At 44.1% G+C, this 20373-nt stretch overlaps 1 protein-coding gene across 13 annotated transcripts in view; it reads right to left on the reverse strand.

Moving 5' to 3' along the window:
- ints6l (integrator complex subunit 6 like) overlaps positions 1-20373 on the reverse strand; it is a 194740-nt gene that overhangs the window by 104649 nt on the left and 69718 nt on the right. For 7 of the 13 annotated variants that reach the window (XM_072271087.1, XM_072271090.1, XM_072271086.1 and 4 more), the window contains 2 exons: positions 11665-11797; positions 9636-9730 (listed from right to left, as the gene is read on the reverse strand). In XM_072271087.1, the coding sequence (XP_072127188.1) occupies positions 9636-9730; positions 11665-11797 (228 nt within the window). Of the gene's footprint in view, positions 1-9635; positions 9731-9874; positions 9961-11039; positions 11106-11664; positions 11798-20373 lie in introns of those variants that run through there. The other 6 variants (XM_072271093.1, XM_072271094.1, XR_011887599.1 and 3 more) reach the window with 6 other exon arrangements.

Below are 20373 nucleotides of genomic sequence, written 5' to 3' on the forward strand. Positions count from 1 at the left end.
CTTGTATGTAACTTTCCCGTAATTCCATGGGCTCTTATCTCGTTAAGTAGCCTCATGTGTGGCACTTCTTGCCCCTTTCTTAAATAGTGGAGTGACATTTGCAATCTTCCAGTCCTCCGGAACCATGCCAGAATCTATCGACTTTTGAAAGATCATTGCTAATGCCTCAGCAATCTCCACAGCTACTTCCTTCAGAACACGAGGGTGCATTCCATCCGGTCCAGGAGATTTATCTACCTTTAGACTATTCACCTTCCTGAGTACTTTCTCTGTCGTAATTGTGACTGCGCACACTACTCTTCCCTGCCACGCTTGAGTGTCCGGTATACTGCTGATGTCTTCCTCAGTGAATTCTGATGCAAAATACTCGTTCAGATCCTCCGCCATCTCCTTATCTCCCATTACAATTTCTCCAGCATCATTTTCTATCGGTCCTATATCTACTCTCACCTGTTTTTTACTCTTTATATACTTGAGAAAGCTTTTAGTATCCTCTTTGATATTATTTGCTGGCTTCCTTTCATAGTTCACCTTTTCCCTCTTAATGACCTTCTTAGTTTCCTTTTGTAAGCTTTTAAAAACTTCCCAATCCTCTGTCTTCCCACTAATTTTTGCTTCCTTGTATGCCCTCTCCTTTGCTTTAACTTTGGCTTTGACTTCTCGTCAGCCACGTTTGCCTCCTTTTTCCATTCGAAAATTTCTTCTTTTTTGGAATATATCTGTCTTGCACCTTCCTCACTTCTTGAATAAATTCCAGCCACTGCTGCTCTGCTGTCTTTCCCGCCAGTGTCCCTTTCCAGTCAACTTTGGCCAGTTCCTCTCTCATGCCACTATAATTTCCTTTACTCCACTGAAATACCGACACATCGGATTTCAGCTTCTCTTTTTCAAATCTCACAGTGAACTCAATCATGATATGATCACGGCCTCCTAAGGGTTCCTTCACCTCAATCTCTCTAATCACCTCCAGTTCATTACACAATACCCAATCCAGTACAGCCGATCCCCTAGTGGGCTCAACAACAAGCTGTTCTAAAAAGACATCTCGCAGACATTCTACAAATTCTCTCTCTTGAGATCCAGTGCTGACCTGATTTTCCCAATCCACTCGCATGCTAAAATCCCCCACAATTATCATAATACTGCCCTTCTGACAAGCCTTTTCTATTTCCTGTTGTAATTTGTAGTCCACAGCACTGCAGCTGTTTGGACGCCTGTATATAACTGCCATCAGGGTCCTTTTACCCCTGTAATTTCTTAGCTCAACCCATAAAGATTCTGCACCTTCCGATCCTATGTCACCCCTTTCTAATAATTTGATATCATTTCTTACCAATAAAGCCACACCTCCCCCTCTGCCTACCTGCCTATCCTTCCGATACACCATGTATCCTTGGACGTTCAGCTCCCAGAGACATGCATCCTTTAGCCATGTCTCAGTGATGGCCACGATATCATACCTGCCAATCTGTAGCTGTACGACAAGGTCATCCACCTTATTGCTTATGCTGCATGCATTTAAGTATAACACCTTAAGACCAGTATTTGGTACTTTACGCTTTGATTTCACTGCAACTTTATTGCACTGGAACTCATCCCAATGGCTACAAATTTGCCCCATCACCTGCCTGTCTTTCCTGACATCTTTACTGCTCACTATCTTAGATTTATTTCTGTTTTCCCCTTCCTCCGCTCTAGCATTCCGGTTCCCATTCCCCTGCCAAATTAGTTTAAACCCTCCCTAACAGCTCTATTAAACCTTCCCGCCAGGATATTGGTCCCCTTCGGGTTCAGGTGTAACCCATCCATTTTGAACAGGTCATACTTCCCCCAGAAGAGATCCCAATGATCGAAGAATCTGAAGCCCTGCCCCCTGCACCAGTCTCTCAGCCACGCATTCATCTGCCTGATCCTACTATCCTTGCCCTCGCTAGCACGTGGCACAGGTAGCAATCCTGAGATTACTACCCTGGAGGTCCTGCTTCTCAGCTTCCTTCCTAACTCCCGGAATCTCTCTTCAGGACCTCCTCCCTTCTCCTATCTATGTCATTGGTACCAACATGTACCAAGACAACTGGCTGCTCGCCCTCTCCCTTCAGAATATTCTGAACCTAATCCGAGACATCCTGCACCCTGGCACCTGGGAGGCAACACACCATGCATGTAGTCACCAGCCTCCATGCAGAATATGACCTGTCTACAACCACTCTTTGCCTTCTGTGGGCAAGCCAGTTCTGGATCCACAAAGCAATGTCCCCTTGGATCCCATGCCTCCTTACTTTCTCAATAAGCCTTGCGTGGTGTACCTTATCAAATGCCTTGCTGAAATCCATATACACTACTTCTACAGTTCTACCTTCATCAATGTGTTTAGTCACATCCTCAAGAAATTCAATCAGGCTCGTAAGGCACGACCTGCCTTTCACAAAGCCATGCTGACTATTCCTAATCATATTATGCCTCTCCAAATGTTCATAACTCCTGCTTCTGAAGGACCCCACGCACCCCTCATATAAGCTCTTCTCCCTCCTGTCACCTAGAAAAAGGCACCGAAGCATTCGGGATCTCACGACTAGATTATGTAACAGTTTCTTCCCCCAGGCCATCAGACTCCTCAATACCCACAGCCTGGCTTGACACCAACCTACTATACCCTCTACTGTGCCTTCTGTCTTGTTTATTATTTATTGTAGTGCCTGCACTGTTTTGTGCACTTTATGCAGTCCTGGATAGGTCTCTAGTCTAGTGTAGTTTTTGTGTTTTTTCTTACACAGTTCAGTGTAGTTTTTGTATCATTTCATGTAGCACCATGGTCCTGGAAAATGTTGTCTCATTTTCACTATGTTCTGTACCAGCAGTTGTGGTTGAAATGACAATGAAAGTGACTTGACTTGACTTGATCTTCTCCATCAACTTACCAACCACTGAAGTAAGACTCACTGGTTTATAATTTCCTGGGCTATCTCTATGTCCTCTCTTGAATAAGGGAACAACATCAGCAACCCTCCAATCCTCCGGAACCTCTCCCGTCCTCATTGATGATGCAAAGATCATTGCCAGAGGCTCAGCAATCTCCTCCCTCGCTTCCCACAGCAGCCCGGGGTACATCCCGTCCAGACCTGGTGACATATCCAACTTGATGCTTTCCAAAAGCTCCAGCACACCCCCTTTCTTAATATCTACATTCTCAAGCTTTTCAATCCACTGCAAGTCATCCCTACAATTACCAAGATCCTTTTCTGTAGTGAATACTGAAGCAAATTATTCATTAAGTACCTCTGCTATTTTCTCTGGTTCCATACACGCTTTTCCACTGTCACACACCAGATTGTCCTATTCTGTCACGTCTTAGCCTCTTGCTCTTCACATACCTGTAGAATGCCTTGGAGTTTTCTTTAATCCTGTCCGTCAATGCCTTTTCATGGCCCCTTCTGGCTCTCCTCATTTCATTCTTAAGCTCCTTCCTGCTAGCCTTATAATCTTCTAGATTCCTATCATTAACTTGGTTTTTGAACCTTTCGTAAGCTCTTCTTGATTAGATTTTCTTGACACCAATTCAAAGAAGTCTTGTAAGTGCTCCTGTGCTTCCCTTATCCATTCCTTCTTGGTCCTCGCTGCTCAGTCTCTGCATATACTCGGAGTAAAAGCACAGCCAGGTGATCAGACTTTGAAGTGTGGGATGGAATAGCACGGTAAGCACTCTTGATGGGGGAGTAACAGTGGTTACTCCCCCATCAAGAGTGGGGGAGTTTTCTGGTACCACAAGTGATTTGTTGATGATAATTATTTAGTGACTTTTTCAGGCTGGCCTGGGTAAAATCCCCCAAAATGATGGTGAAGATTTTAGGCTGTGCTGATCACATTGCTCAGATCATCTAGATACCGGCCTGAAGCAGAGACGGAAGCGGAGTTAAGATGGTGCTAAACAGCAACTACTTTGTTAGCATCTTTGGAAACTTCTCTATTCCCATCTTTAATATCTTTATTTTTCCCTTCCAGAGTTCTTTTAAAGAACCTGACCTGTAGTTATACATTGACTTTGGTTCTTTGCAGGAATGGGACTTGTTCTCGGGGTTTCAGGACCAACCGATGTTCAGCACACCAAGGGTTAGGCCTGAGAGGCAGCCTTGTGTTTGGAAGCCTAAGATCTCGGGGCTCTGGATACGGGCGGATCGAGGGTCGATGTCACGGCAGGAGACTCATGTGTCATCAGAAAGGTCGAAAAATCTTTTGCTGTGGCCCCGAAGACCTGAGGTCTTTGCGATCTTCGGGCACAGAGCTCACAAGAAGCCAAGGAAAGGACTTCTTAACATCATAAACCAGCAGGTTGTTGCTATGTCTCCCGCTTGCTGTGAAAATGGGAGGACACTTCCCTCTCTCTTATGAGGGACAGAGAGAACATTTGGATTGCCAAATGCCAGATGAATTGCGATAGTCTTTGGGGTAACTGCAAGGTCTGTGTCTTTGCTATCGTTTCGCTCACGTTTGTGCTTAGTAGCGGGTGAGCATTTTGTTTTGCTGGTGGGGGGGGTTGTTTGCCGCCACGTACACGTGGGAGGGGAAGCTTGGGTGGGGGACTTTGAGGTGCTCACGTTTAACTGTCATTCATTCTTGGGGTACTTCTGTGTTTTCGTGGAAGTTTTGCAAAGAAAAAGCATTGCAGCATGTATATTGTATACATTTCTCTGACAATAAATTGAACCTTTGAGGTGGAATGTACACCGCTACCAAAGTCTCCCCCACGGCAGGTAAATTGGCTGGCACTTAATTCCAAGTCTGGTGGGACATCACTGACACATTAGTACACCATGAGATGTTGATCGTGAGGCACACACTTCCACCTCTGCTTTTGAGACTCGACAGTCCAATCCTGACAGTGTATAGTGAACCTATCAATCTGAATCACCAAGGCTGGTACTTATAGAGGCTTATAGAATAGTACAGCACAGTACAGGCCCTTCGGCCCACAATGTTGTGCCGACCCTCAAACCCTGCCTCCCATATAACCCCCCGACCTTAAATTCCTTCATATACCTGTCCAGTAGTCTCTTAAATTTCACTAGTATATCTGCATCCACCACTGACTCAGGCAGTGCATTCCACGCACCAACCACTCTATGAGTAAAAAATATTCCTCTAATATCCCCCTTGAACTTCCCACCCCTTACCTTAAAGCCATGTCCTCTTGTATTGAGCAGTGGTGCCCTGGGGAAGAGGCGCTGGCTACCCACTCTATCTATTCCTCTTAATATCTTGTATACCTCTATCATGTCTCCTCTCATCCTCCTTCTCTCCAAAGAGTAAAGCCCCAGCTCCCTTAATCTCTGATCATAATCCATACTCTCTAAACCAGGCAGCATCCTGGTAAATCTCCTCTGTACCCTTTCCAATGCTTCCACATCTTTCCCACAGAGAGGCGACCAGAACTGGACAGAGTACTCCAAATGTGGCCTAATCAGAGTTTTATACAGCTGCATCATTACCCCATGACTCTTAAACTCTATTCCTCGACTTATGAAAGCTAACACTCTATAAGCTTTCTTAACTACCCTATCTACCTGTGAGGCAACTTTCAGGGATCTGTGGACATGTACTCCGAGATCTCTCTGCTCCTCCACACTACCAAGTATCCTGCCATTTACTTTGTACTCTGCCTTGGAGTCTGTCCTTCCAAAGTGTACCACTTCACACTTCTCTGGGTTGAACTCCATCTGCCACTTCTCAGCCCACTTCTGCATCCTATCAATGTCTCTCTGCAATCTCCGACAATCCTCTACACTATCTACAACACCACCAACCTTCGTGTCATCTGCAAACTTGCCAACCCACCCTTCCACCCCCACATCCAGGTCATTAATAAAAATCACGAAAAGTAGAGGTCCCAGAACCGATCCTTGTGGGACACCACTAGTCACAACCCTCCAATCCGAATGTACTCCCTCCACCATGACCCTCTGTCTTCTGCAGGCAAGCTAATTCTGAATCCACATGGCCAAACTTCCATGGATCTCATGCCTTCTGACTTTCTGAATAAGCCTACAGTGTGGAATCTTGTCAAATGCCTTACTAAAATCCATATAGATCACATCCACTGCACTACCCTCATCTATATGCCTGGTCACCTCCTCAAAGAACTCTATCAGGCTTGTCAGACACGATCTGCCCTTCACAAAGCCATGCTGACCGTCTCTGATCAGACCACGATTCTCTAAATGCCCAGAGATCCTATCTCTAAGAATCTTTTCCAGCAGCTTTCCCACCACAGACGTAATGCTCACTGGTCTGTAATTACCCAGACTATCCCTACTACCTTTTCTGAACAAGGGGACAACATTCGCCTCCCTCCAATCCTCTGGTACCATTCCCGTAGACAACGAGAACATAAAGATCCTAGCCAGAGGCTCAGCAATCTCTTCCCTCACCTCATGGAGCAGCCTGTGGAATATTCCGTCAGGCCCTGGGAACTTATCCATCCTAATGTATTTTAACAACTCCAACACCTCCTCTCCCTTAATATCAACATGATCCAGAACATCAACCTCACTCATATTGTCCTCACCGTCATCAAGTTCCCTTCCATTGGTGAATACCGAAGAGAAGTATTCATTGAGGACCTCGCTCACTTCCACCGCCTCCAGGCGCATCTTCCCACCTTTATCTCTAATCGGTCCTACCTTCACTCCTGTCATCCTCTTGTTCTTCACATAATTGAAGAATGCCTTGGGGTTTTCCTTTACTCTACTCGCCAAGGCCTTCTCATGCCCCCTTCTTGCTCTTCTCAGCCCCTTCTTAAACTCCTTTCTTGCTTCCCTATATCCCTCAATGGACCCCTCTGATCCTTGCTTCCTAATCCTCCTGTATGCTGCCTTCTTCCACCTGACTAGATTCTCCACCTCACTTGTCACCCATGGTTCCTTCACCCTACCATTCTTTATCTTCCTCACCGGGACAAATTTATCCCTAACATCCTGTAGGAGATCCCTAAGCATCGACCACATGTCCATAGTACATTTCCCTGCAAAAACATCATCCCAATTCACACCCATAAGTTCTAGCCTTATAGCCTCATAATTTGCCCCTCCCCAATTAAAAATTTTCCTGTCCTCTCTGATTCTATCCTTTTAAATGATAATGCTAAAGGCCAGGAAGTAGAGGTCACTGTCCCCCAGATGCTCACCCACTGAGAGATCTGTGACCTGACCCGGTTCATTACCTAGTACTAGATCTAGTATGGCATTCCCCCTACTCGGCCTGTCATCCATCCTGGACACACTTAACAAACTCTACCCCATCTAAACCCTTGGAACTAATCAGGTGCCAATCAATATTAGGGAAGTTAAAGTCACCCATGATAACAACCCTGTTATTTTTGCACCTTTCCAAAATCTGCCTCTCAATCTGCTCCTCTGTATCTCTGCTGCCACCAGGGGGCCTATAGAATACCCCCAATAGAGTAACTGCTCCCTTCCTGTTCCTGACTCCCACCCATACTGACTCAAAAGAGCTTCTTGCTACATTACCCACCCTTTCTGCAGCTGTAATAGTATCCCTGGTACAGAGAAGGTTAAACAGAATTCTGTGAAGCAGAGGACGCAGTGGTCCTCATGTCTCTCTGATACAATACCCTAGCTCTGAGATTGCCAATTTTATTTATCAGAGATTGTTTGCCAGCAATATAGCCTGTACTGGGAGTCGAAAACCTAGTTTTTTTTTAAACGTACTTAGCCCAGACAGGCAGCCACATTTCCTTCAAGGAGTCCAACAAGAAGACCTGCCACAATCGGCATTATTTCCATCGGTTTTAAGCAGAGATAGATTGTTCAATTGCATTAAAACATCTATTAACTGTAAAGACCTTGGAAACAATTGCGATTCTCAGTAGTAGCAGGCTGAAGGGGAATATGCAATCCTATCCATCTAGCTTCACCACGAGTCCGCCTCAAGATGTCACTAAAGTGAATCACCACTCACAATAATGACATTTCCCCCTAAGAACCACCCCTATCTGTTCAAATACCTGTTTAAATGCCTCTTAGATCTGCTTCCACCACCTCCCCTGGCACCTACTACACTGTCAAAAACCACTTACTGTGTAGATCTCTGTTAAACTTTCACCCTCTCACCTTAATGCTCTGCTCTCTATATTTAACTTTTCTACCCTGCGTAAAGAATTCATTTACTGTCCATACCTCTCAATTTTATATACTTCTTTTAGGTGGCTCTGCAGCCTCCAACACTGCAGAGGAAAAAAAAAGTCCAGCAGTCCTTATTGCTAATACTCTAATCCAGGCAACATACTGATGACATAAGAGAATCTGGAAGGAACACAAACAAGTGAAGGAATGCAGCATCGGTGGAAGGAAATGGACAGCCAACGTTCTGGGTCAAAAACCTTTGTCTAGATTGAAAGATTGGGAGGACGTAGACAATATAAAGAGTGAAGGGAAGGAAAGGGGCATTTACCGCAAAGGGCAAGGAAAAGAGATTCAGCAGTGATAGGAGGGCCTCTTTCTTTACCCGGAGAGGGGCAAGTATTTGGAATACATTGTCTGAGAGTGGTTGAAGCTGGGTCGCAAACAGCATTTAGGATGTGTCTTAATGATCACTTGAATAGCTTAGGCATGGAACGCTATGGACCAAATACTGGATGATGGGATAGAAGATCACACACTGGTCAGCACAGATACGCTGGAATAGAAGAACACCACTGGTCAGCAAGGACACGTTGGAATAGAAGAATGTCACTGGTCAGCATGAACACAATGGGAAAGAAGAACACCCACTGGTCTACATGGACATGTTGGGATAGAGCAGCCACTAGTCAACTGGGACACATTGGGATAAAAGAGAGCCACTGATCAGCCTGGACACATTGTGATAGCAGAACACTCACTGGTCAGCATGGACGCGTTGGGGATAGAAGGACACCCACTGGTCGGGATAGAAGGACACCCACTGGTCGGGATGGACACATTTGAATAGAATGGGTTAGAAGAGAGCCAATTGTCAGCATGGACACCCTTGGGATAGAAGGATGCCCAATGGTCACCACGGACACAGTGGGATAGTATATCACGCACTGATCAGCATGGACACATTGGGATACAACACCCACTGGTCAGCATGGACACACCGGGATAGAAGAACGCTACTGGTCAACAAGGACACGCTGGGACAGAGCTCCACTGGTCAACATGGACATGTTGGTATAGATCAGCCATTAGTCAACTTGAACATGGTGGGACAGAAGAACATCACCGATCTGCATGGACACGTTGGGGTAAAAGACAACCCACTGGTCAGCGTGGACACATTAGGATAGAAGAACACCCGTGGTCAGCGTGGACACATTAGGATAGAACACCTGTGGTCAGCGTGGAAACGTTAGAATAAAACACCCATGGTCAGCGTGGAAACGTTAGGACAGAACACCCGCAGTCAGCATGGACACGTTAGGATAGAACACCCGTGGTCATCGTGGAAACATTAGGATAGTAAAACACCCACTGACTAACTTGGACATGTTGGGGTAGAAGAGCACCACTGGTCAGCACTGGAATATACATTTCTCATTTGCCATCTCTAGGACAGGTAAACAGACAAAAGCTGACGTGTTTTCAGCATTTACAACATACCAACAGGTAGTATGGAGGCATAATCTTCAAGTAATTATCAAAGGTTTGACGCCACTTCAGGTTTGGTTTTAGTTTGTGCACTTTGAGCAGATCATCTGTAACGCAAATTAATCCGGTCTGTAAACCAAAATAGCTTAGAACATAACAGTACACAACCAAATGATCCCCATATCAACACATCTAAATGATTTTAATTAAAAACATACACTGTTAAAATTGCATATATTATTTGGCCGTACCAGAAAACACAGAAAATAGGAACATGTCACCATCCTCCACTCGAGTCCCTTGTTGGTGCACTCTCCGAGTGACCCTTATCTCTTCACTATCAAGAAAAATATATTTAATGTGCATCATTTTCTGCAGTAGAAAATTTCACAAGCTCAGTGCCCTTAGCATAAAGAAACCTCTCTTGATCTCAATTCTAAGTAGCACATTTGATACCCGAGGATATAACTCTCCTCAGCCATCAGGATCTAGTCAGAAATAACCAGTCAGGACTTTATGCGTTTTTTTTAAATGAAGTTTCTTCTCATTCTTTTGAACTCCAATGAAAATAGGCCTAATTGATCCAACCTCTTCAAGTCAGCCCTGCCATTCTAGGAATCAATCAATTAAACCTTTACAAAATTTAATAATCTATTACTAAACTAGCCCTGTGGAGAGTAATCCATCATCCTCTTGACTTCTTTCATAGATAGTGGAAAGGCTTAGGAATGTCAGGAGACAAACCACTAACTGTGGGGTATTTAGAAATATGAGATGGTGCGTTTCGGTAAGTTAAAGGCCAAAACGAAAGTGGCAGGATCATTTGGAGCATTGATGTACAGAAGTTTCAATTGAATTCAAGTTCATAGCTCACTGATAGTGCTGCATGGGTAGGAAGGGTAGTAAAGAAAGACTATGATATGCTTGCTTTTATTAGTCAGGCTATTAAGTTGAAGAGCCAGAAAATTGTGTTGCAGATTTATAGAGCTGAGGCAAGGTGCATGTGGAAGATTGCATTCCATTCTGATTGCCCCATCATTGGAACGATGTAGAGGCTTTGGACAGGTTGCAGGTTTGCCCGGATGGTGCCTGAATGAGAAGGTATTGTGCTATAAAGGGAGGTTAGACAAACTTGGGCTGTTTCTCTGGAGTGACGGAGGATGCGGGAAGACCTGACAGAAATAATGCAGTTCAAATGAATATTCCTTTCCTTCCCTTCACTGTGCCCTAACTATCCCAATTACTAAACTTACTCTGGCTGGCTGCTCCCTTTACCCATGACTTGTTCAGAGTTCCAATCCCCTACCAATCTAGTTTAAACCCTCCATGTAGTATTAGCAAATTTCCCTGCAAGGATATTAGCCCCTCTCTGGTTCAAGCATGGAACTGAGCAAACTGGCATCAGTAGTTCTATACCTGTGTCAGCTGTTCACAAATCAGATGATCTTGAACTTCTGCATATACATGACCAAACGTGCAAGTCTGCAAAGACAGATGTGCCTGAATAGAGCTGGAAGGACAGATTGCACTTCGCATTCATTCCCCCTCAGTGTTATGCTTGTATTTGCTGGCTACAGATGCTACTCATATAGTGCTCCTAACTCTGTAGAAGTGCCAGGTAAGTGAATTATTTTAAGGTTTCAATTACTTTTAAGCATTTTAAGCCATTATTAGTCCAATTTCTTTGTAAAGCTAATTTTTAATATCATGTGTTATTTATTTTAAAAAGTCTCTTGACTACAAACATGGAATTGAAGGCCATCAGGTTCCAGTGGCTGGGCCTCAGCTTATGCCACCTACTCACCTCATACAGCTGCTCTGCTTCCCAGGTAAAACAGACCTACTCTTTCAATCTTTTGCATCCAAAGAAGATAAAGTGCAGGTTAATATCAGCCTGAGCATTGAACTTGATTCAATATAAGCTGGCCCTATGCAAAATGCACAATAAATAAATCTACATCTTCTTTAAATGGTTGTTTTTTTTTTACTGACAATTATAACATACTTTACAATTGCATAGTTTAAGTTGTAATGAACATACCAAGCTGTGGGAGTAGTACTGGGTAATTGTAAGGCATTACAAAGAAATTCACACAGGTTAATGTTGTGCTTGCCTTCAGGTAACCAAATGGGTGTCCCAGGTCACTGTATTTTCCACTATTGCTCACAAATACCTGGGAAAAGAGTTTAAAAGAAAATTAGCAAAGCAAAGAACTGCATATAAACAATGAATTAATGGTGTTATTTGAAAGGAATATTCAAAGGAGATTAAAAAGTACATGAGAAAGAACAAGAAAGTAGAATTAATTTCAAAACAGCTGGAGACGACAATGGGTTGATTGGCCTCACTGTACTGAATACATCAATGATCCAAATATATATGGAATATAAATCATTTATCATGGCGCTTGAATGGATTGCAGTAATTCCAAACTGATTTTAACAGGAATACTGATTCTCAATTCTTTAGTGCCTTCCTTCGCACGCAAGGACTTAGTTTCATTATCCTGAAGTCAACCAAATACAACCAATTTAATTCACATTAGAGAATCATTAATTATTGCCAGCCCTAACTGTACTTGAACAGAACAGCATTTAGTTATCTTTCCAATCCTGTAGTACTCTGCACATTTACAGTCGACCTATTGGCATGGTGCAATTAAACACAGTGATTATACTTGAAATCAGAGTGGCTGAAGACACAGAGCTCTGAAAATTTTGTGATGATAAATCAATCTGCGAATTAACTCCCCGTGCTAGAGCTCTAACTGGGAAAATGGCCATCAGCCCCTGCAGGAGACAAGGCCAACCACTTTCTGAATACTCACACAGAATTATAGTTTAACCAGGTTAGACCACAAGCCTTGACATAGGAGCAGAATTAAGCTATTCAGCCCATGAAATCTGCTGCTTCATTCCATCATGGCTGATTCTGAATCCCACTCAATCCCATACAACCGCTTTCCTGTCATATCCTTTGATCTTCTGACCGATCAGGAAACTATCAACTTCCGCCTTAAATATACCCACAGACTTGGCCTCCACTGAAGTTTGTGGCAGAGCTCCACAGATTCACTACTCTCTCGCTAAAAAATTCATCCATACCTCTATTCTAATTACACATAAAAGTTGCAGGGTGAATGCAGCAGGCCAGGCAGCATCTCTAGGAAGAGGTACAGTCAACATTTCGGATCCGAGACGGCCCAAAACGTCGACTGTACCTCTTCCTAGAGATGCTGCCTGGCTTACTGAGTTCACCAGCAACTTTTATGTGCGTTGCTTGAAGTTCCAGCATCTGCAGATTTCCTCGTGTTTTCTATTCTAATTGGTTGCCCCTCAATTCTGAGGCTGTGCCCTCTAGTTCTGGATACCCCCACCATGGGAAACATCCTCTCTACATCCACCCTATCTGATCCTTTTAACATTCGGGAGGTTTCAGTGCAATCTCCCGCCCCCCCCCCCCACCCACCCGCGTTCTTCTAAATTCCAGTGAGTAAAGGTCCAAAGTTGCAAAATGCTCCTCACATGTTAACCCCTTCATTCCCAGATCATCCTCCTGAACCTCCTCTGGACTCTCTCCAATGACACACATCCTTTCTGTGATACGGGGCCCAAAAGTGTTGACAATACTCCAGGTGCAGCCTGACTAGTGTCTTATAAAGCCTCAATGTCATCTCCTTGCTTTTATCATAGAATCATAGAAATCTACAGCACATTACAGGCCCTTCGGCCCACAATGTTGTGCCGACCATGTAACCTACTCTAGAAACTGCCTAGAATTACCCTACCGCATAGCCCTCTATTTTTCTAAGCTCTATGTACTGAAGAGTCTCTTAAAAGACCCTATTATACCCGCCTCTGCCACTGTCGTTGGCAGTGCATTCCACACACCACCAGTCTGGGTAAAAAATAACTTACCTCTGACATCCCCCTGGTACCTACTTCCAGGCACTTGTGTTAGCCATTTCAGCCCTGGGAAAAAGCCTCTGGCTATCCACACGATCAATGCCTATTTCCCTTGAAAGAAATGCCAACATTGCATTTCTCTTTCTTATCACAGACACAACGAGTAAATTAATCTGGGAGTCATGCACCAGGACTCCAATGCCCCTCTGATGTTTGAACCTTCTCCCCATTTAGATAAAAGGAACAATAGTGTAGACTATTACCAAAATGCATTATTGTACGTTTTCCAATATTGTATTCAATCTGCCACATTTTTGCCTAAGTCCTGCTGCAATCGCATTGCTTCCTCAGCACTAGCTACCCCTCCACCTACCTTCATATCCTCCACAAATTTTGCCACAAAGCCCTCAATTCCATTATCCAAATTATTGACAAACAATGTCAAAAGTAGTGGTCCCAATACTAACCCTTGAAAAACACCAATAGTCACAGGCAGCTAACCAGGAAAGGCCCCCCTTTATTCTCACTTGCTGCCCCCTGGCAGTAGGTCATGCCAGTATCTTTCCTGTAATGCCATAGGATTTTATCTTCTTAAGTAGCTCATGTGCGGCACCTTATCAACCACCTTCTGAAAATCCGAGTAAGTGACATCCACTGCCTCTCCTTTGTCCACCCTGCTTGTTACTTCCTCAAAGAACTGCAACAGATTGTCAGACAAGATTTCCCTTCAGAAACCATGCTGACTTTGCCAACTCAGTCTGCAGGCACCCCAAAACCTCATCCTTAATAATAGACTACAACACTTTTCCAACCTACTGAGGTAAAGCTAACTAGAAACATAGAAAACCTACTGCTGTTCAATACAGGCTCTTTAGCCCACAAAGCTGTGCCGAACACGTCTTTACCTTGGAAATTACCTAGGGTTACCCATAGCACTCTATCTTTCTAAGCTACATGCAGCTGTCCAGGAGTCTCTTAAAAGACCCTATCATATCCGCCGCCACCACTGTCGCTGGCAGCCCATTCCACGCACTCACCACGCTCTGCGTAAAAAAACTTACCCCTGACATCTCCTCTGTACCTGCTTCCCTGCATCTTAAAACTGTGCCCTCTCGTGCTAGCCATTTCACCACTGGGAAAAAGCCTCTGACTATCCACACGATCAATACCCCTCATCATCTTATACACCTCTATCAGGTCACCTCTCATCCTCCGTCGCTCCAAGGAGAAAAGGCCGAGTTCACTCAACCTTTTCTCATAAGGCATCCTCCACAATCTAGGCAACATCCTTGTAAATCTCCTCTGCACCCTTTCCATGGTTTCCACATCCTTCCTATAGTGAGGCAACTAGTACAAAGCACAGTATTCCAAGTGAGGTCTGACCAGGGTCCTATATAGCTACAATATTACCTCTCAACTCCTAAACACAATCCCACGATTGATGAAGGCCAATGCACCAATTGCTTTCTTAACCACAGAGTCAACCAGCGCAGCAGCTTTGAGTGTCTATGGACTCAGACCCCAAGACTCCTCTGATCCTCCACACTGCCAACAGCCTTACCATTAATACTATATTTTGTCATCATATTTGAGCTACCAAAATGAACCACTTCACAGTTATCTGGGTTGAACTCCATCTGCCACTTCTCAGCCCAGTTTTGCATCCTATCAATGTCCCGCTGTAACCTCTGACAGCCTCCCACCTTATCCACAGCACCTCCAACGTTTCTGTCATCAGCGAATTTACTAATCTATCCCTCCACTTCTACATCTAGGTCATTTATGAAAATCACGAACAGTAGGGGTCCCAGAACAGATCCCTGAGGCACACCACTTGTAATCAACCTTCATGCAGAATATGACCTGTCTACAACCACTCTTTGCCTTCTGTGGGCAAGCCAGTTCTGGATCCACAAAGCAATGTCTCCTTGGATCCCATGCCTCCTTACTCTCTCAATAAGCCTTGCATGGGGTACCTTGTCAAATGCCTTGCTGAAATCCACATACAGGTGTCCCCCACTTTATGAAAGGTCGCTTTACGCCACTTCGCTTTTACGAAAGACCTACATTAGTACCTGTTTTCGCTAACTGAAAGAGGATTTTCGCTTTTACGAAAAAAGGCACCCACTTTAAACTTGTGTTTACCCCTAGAAAGACTACCGTGACCGTGAGCCTTGCGCGGGCAGGTGTGTGCGCATGCATGTACGTGCCGTTTTTTTTTCTACAAGTCAGTTTTGGCTAAATCTTCCCGATTCTGGCAAGCGAAACTACACTGTACATACATTATTTCTACTTTATATAGGCTGTGTATTTATCATATCATTCCTGCTTTTACTATATGTTAGTGTTATTTTAGGTTTTATGTGCTATGTGGCATGATTTGGTAGGTTTTTTTTGGGTCTGGGAACACTCAAAAATATTTCCCATATAAATTAATGGCAATTGCTTCTTCGCTTTACGGCATTTCAGCTTACAAATGGTTTCATAGGGACGCTCTACTTTCAGATAGTGAGGGAAACCTGTACACTACATCTACTACTCTACCTTCATCAATGTGTTTAGTCACATCCTCAGAAAATTCAATCAGGCTCGTAAGGCACGACCTGCCTTTCACAAAGCCGTGCTGACTATTCCTACAACACACATCGAAGTTGCTGGTGAACGCAGCAGGCCAGGCAGCATCTCTAGGAAGGGTCATCTCCTGACGAAGAATCTCGGCTCGAAACGTCAACTGTACCTCTTCCTAGAGATGCTGCCTGGCCTGCTGCGTTCACCAGCAACTTTGATGTGTGTTGCTTGAACTTCCAGCATCTGCAGAATTCCTGGTGCTGACTATTCCTGATCACATTAAGCCTCTCCAAATGTTCTTAAATCTTGCCTCTCAGGATCTTCTCCATCAACTTACCAACCACTGAGGTAAGACTCACTGGTTTATAATTTCCTGGGCTATCTACTCCCCTTCTTGAATAATGGAACGACATCCGCAACCCTCCAATCCTCCGGAACCTCTCCCGTCCCCATTGATAATGCAAAGATCATCGCCAGAGGCTCAGCAATCTCCACCCTTACCTCCCACAGTAGCCTGGGGTACATCTTGTCCAGTCCTGGTGACTTATCCAACTTGATGCTTTCCAAAAGCGCCAGCACACCGCTTTCTTAATGTCTATATGCTCAAGCTTTTCAGTCCGCAGTAAGTCATCCCTACAATCGCCAAGATCCTCTCCCGTAGCAAATACTGAAGCAAAGTACTCATTAGGTACCTCTGCTATCTCCTCCGCTTCCATACACACTTTTCCAATGTCACACTTGATTGGTCCTATTCTCTAACGTCTTATCCTCTTCCTCTAACTAGCCTATAATTTAAATTTAAGAGACTACTAGACAGGTATATGGAGGAATTTAAGGTGAGGGGTTATATAGGAGGCAGAGTTTAAGGGTCAATAGACAATAGGTGCAGGAGTAGGCCATTTGGCCCTTCGAGCCAGCACCGCCATTTACTGTGATTATGGCTGATCATCCACTATCAGTATCCAGTTCCTGCCTTATTCCCATAACCTTTCATTCCACTATCTTTAAGAGCTCTATCCATCTCTTTCTTGAAAGCATCCAGAGACTTGGCCTCCACAGCCTTCTGGGGCAGAGCATTCCATATATCCACCACTCTCTGGGTGAAAAAGTTTTTTCTCAACTCCATTCTAAATGGCCTACTCCTTATTCTTAAACTGTGGCCTTTGGTTCTGGACTCATCCATCAGCGGGAACATGCTTCCTGCCTGCAGCGTGTCCAATCCCTTAATAGTCTTATATGTTTCAATAAGGTCCCCTCTCAGCCTTCTAAATTCCAGAGTATACAAGCCCAGTCGCTCCAATCTTTCGACATATGACAGGCCCGCCATCCCGGGAATTAACCTCGTGAACCTACGCTGCACTCCCTCAATAGCAAGAATGTCCTTCCTCAAATTTGGAGACCAAAACTGCACACAGTACTCCAGGTGTGGTCTCACCAGGGCCCTGTACAGCTGCAGAAGGACCTCTTTGCTCTTATACGCAATTCCCCTTGTTATGAAGGCCAGCATGCCATTAGCTTTCTTCACAGCCTGCTGTACTTGCATGCTTGCTTTCAGTGACTGATGTACAAGGACACCTAGATCTCGTTGTACTTCCCCTTTTCCTAACTTGATTCCATTTAGATAATAATCTGCCTTCCTGTTCTTACCACCAAAGTGGATAACCTCACATTTATCCACATTAAACTGCATCTGCCATGCACCTGCCCACCCACCCAGCCTGTCCAAGTCACCCTGCATTCTCATAACATCCTCCTCACATTTCACACTGCCACCCAGCTTTGTGAGCCAAACATTGTGGGCCAAAGGGTCTGTCCTGTGCTGTACTATTCTATGTTCTATGAAATTTCCTTTCTTTTGCCTTCCTCCCTTCTTAAAGAGTGGAGAGACATTTGCAATCTTCCAGTCCTCTGGGACCATGCCAGAATCAAGTGATTCTTGAAAGATCATGACCAATGCATCCATTATCTCTTTAGCAACCTCATTCAGGGTTCTGGGATGTAGTCCATCTGGTCCAGGTGATTTATCCACCTTAAGATCTTTCAGTTTGCAGAGCATTTTTTCCTTTTTAATAGCAACAGCACTTATTCCTGCTCTCTGACACTCACGGACCTCTAGCACACTGCTAGTGCCTTCCACAGAGAAGACTGATGTAACGTACCCATTACGTTCATCCGCCATTTCTTTGTCCCCAACTGATACCTCACCAGCATCATTTTCCAGTGGTCCAATATCAACTCTCAGCTCCTTTTTAGTACTGATATAACTGAAAAAACTTAGTATCCTGCTTTATATTATTGGCTAGTCTGTCTTCATATTTCATCTTTTCCCTTCTTATAGCTTTTTTATTGCCTTTGTTACATACCTCATGGAGATTGTGACTTTCTTGTGAGAATGATGTAATGGTCTTTTGGAGGTCACCTGATGTAATTTCCCCGCTGATGTGAGGTCACGTGATGACATGTTCACCACGGGTATAAAAGGGAAGACCCCTGGTGCTGCAGTTAGTTTTCCAGTTAGAACGTCAATGAGATACTCCGCTCCGTTGCATATTTGCATTATGACAGTTTTGATTTTAAACCGAGTTTTATGTTCTATTGTCAGGTATAGAAGTCTGGGCCAGCAGTTTGACCAATCGCTGCCAGGTTTGTTAATGTATCTTTTCAGTAACATTGGAGAGTGAAGATGGGACCCTGAAGGAGACGTTCAACGGGTTTGGAAAGGATCGACCATTATTGAATTCGTTCAAGAAAGAGCGATCGGCATGAGATAGCTTCTGCTAAAAGTGGCAGAAAAGGCTGTGCAGGATCTATTGTACAGAGGAAGAGGTCAGTGCCTTTAAAACCGTTTTATTTCTGTCGTCGTGACTCCTGCAGACAAGGCAGGATCCGGTTGGGAGCGGCAGTGACATTGTGTCTTCGAGGAATTCGTTACTTCATGAAAGTCTCTCCTAATTGACTATATAAATCTCTTGGACTTTAAAATTTACCATTCGAAGAACTGTGTTTGAATTTATCACTTTAAGAACTGATTTTGCATTTATCGCTTTAAGAGTTAGTACTGAGTAGCGGTTTACTGAATGGCCGCATATTTGTTTACTTCTGGTTAGGGTTTTCGTTTGTTTGTTTTTCATTGTTTATCAGGGTTTAATAAATGCTTGTTTGTTTATAAATCCTGATTCAATATATTCATTGTTGCCGATCACGTGACACCTTTTGTTGGATTTTAAAAGCTTCCCAATCATCCAACTTCCCACTCACTTTTGTGACCTTATATGCCCTTTCCTTGGCTTTTATGCAGTCCTTAACTTCCCTTATTAGCCGTGGTTGCCTAGCCCTGCCATGTGAGAACAACTTCTGTGGGACATTATCTATCCTGCATCCAGGAACTTCAGCCATCAGCCCTGCCCGTATCCTCCTCCAATCCACCTGGGTAAGCTCTTCTCTCATGCCTCTGCAATTTCCTTTATTGCATTGCGATACTGATACATGTGAGTGATGCTTCTCCCTCGCAAAGTGCAGAATGCAGGAAGTTACTCAGAAGAACAGAGTAAGAGACCCCCCGCACCACACATGTTCACACCTCAAGGCAACATTTTCTATGCCTCTCAGGAAGGGATATTGCTCCAAACCCCCCAGCAACAGCCATTGTACGTTTGTTTACACATACACCTGCCTCTAACAAAAGTATCTGAGAGGGAGAATGTTGCAAGGGTTGCAATTCCAACAGTCTTAGCATTGTGCTTGTAACAGCTCTTTCAAGCTGCAATCTATGCTGATAAGATGTACAACGCGACCAAATATCTATAAAACAAAACAGTTGGAGATGGATCCAGAGCTGAACTTGGGCCCAGAAGATTAGATTCCGCTGGACATAGTATCTTAGTTGCTGAGCCCAGCATCAAGCAAATTCCCTTAAACTACAGCCACAACACCTGTCCCATCCATTGGCACTTCATATGTCCCATTCGTTTAAGGAAATGTTGATTTCTCAACATTATGGTAAGCCACTGGTGGAGGCAACTGGTCAGCATGGGCAGAAACAGATTTTGCAGTTGTGGTTGAGAACTAATTGATGTATGGGGGACCCATCTCATGGGCTGATAATATAAACTATGGCTACAATAATAATAGACTTGGAATACACAGAACCACCTGTAAGGTCAAAATTTAATAAATGGAAGGTTGTAATTCAGCTGAATATACAAGCTCCCACAAACACCAATAGTATAAATGCCCAGATAAGCTCTTCTAGATGCTGCTCATGAATAAATATGTG

The sequence above is a fragment of the Mobula birostris genome, chromosome 10 (assembly GCF_030028105.1).
Source record: "Mobula birostris isolate sMobBir1 chromosome 10, sMobBir1.hap1, whole genome shotgun sequence".
Taxonomy (NCBI): domain Eukaryota; kingdom Metazoa; phylum Chordata; class Chondrichthyes; order Myliobatiformes; family Myliobatidae; genus Mobula; species Mobula birostris.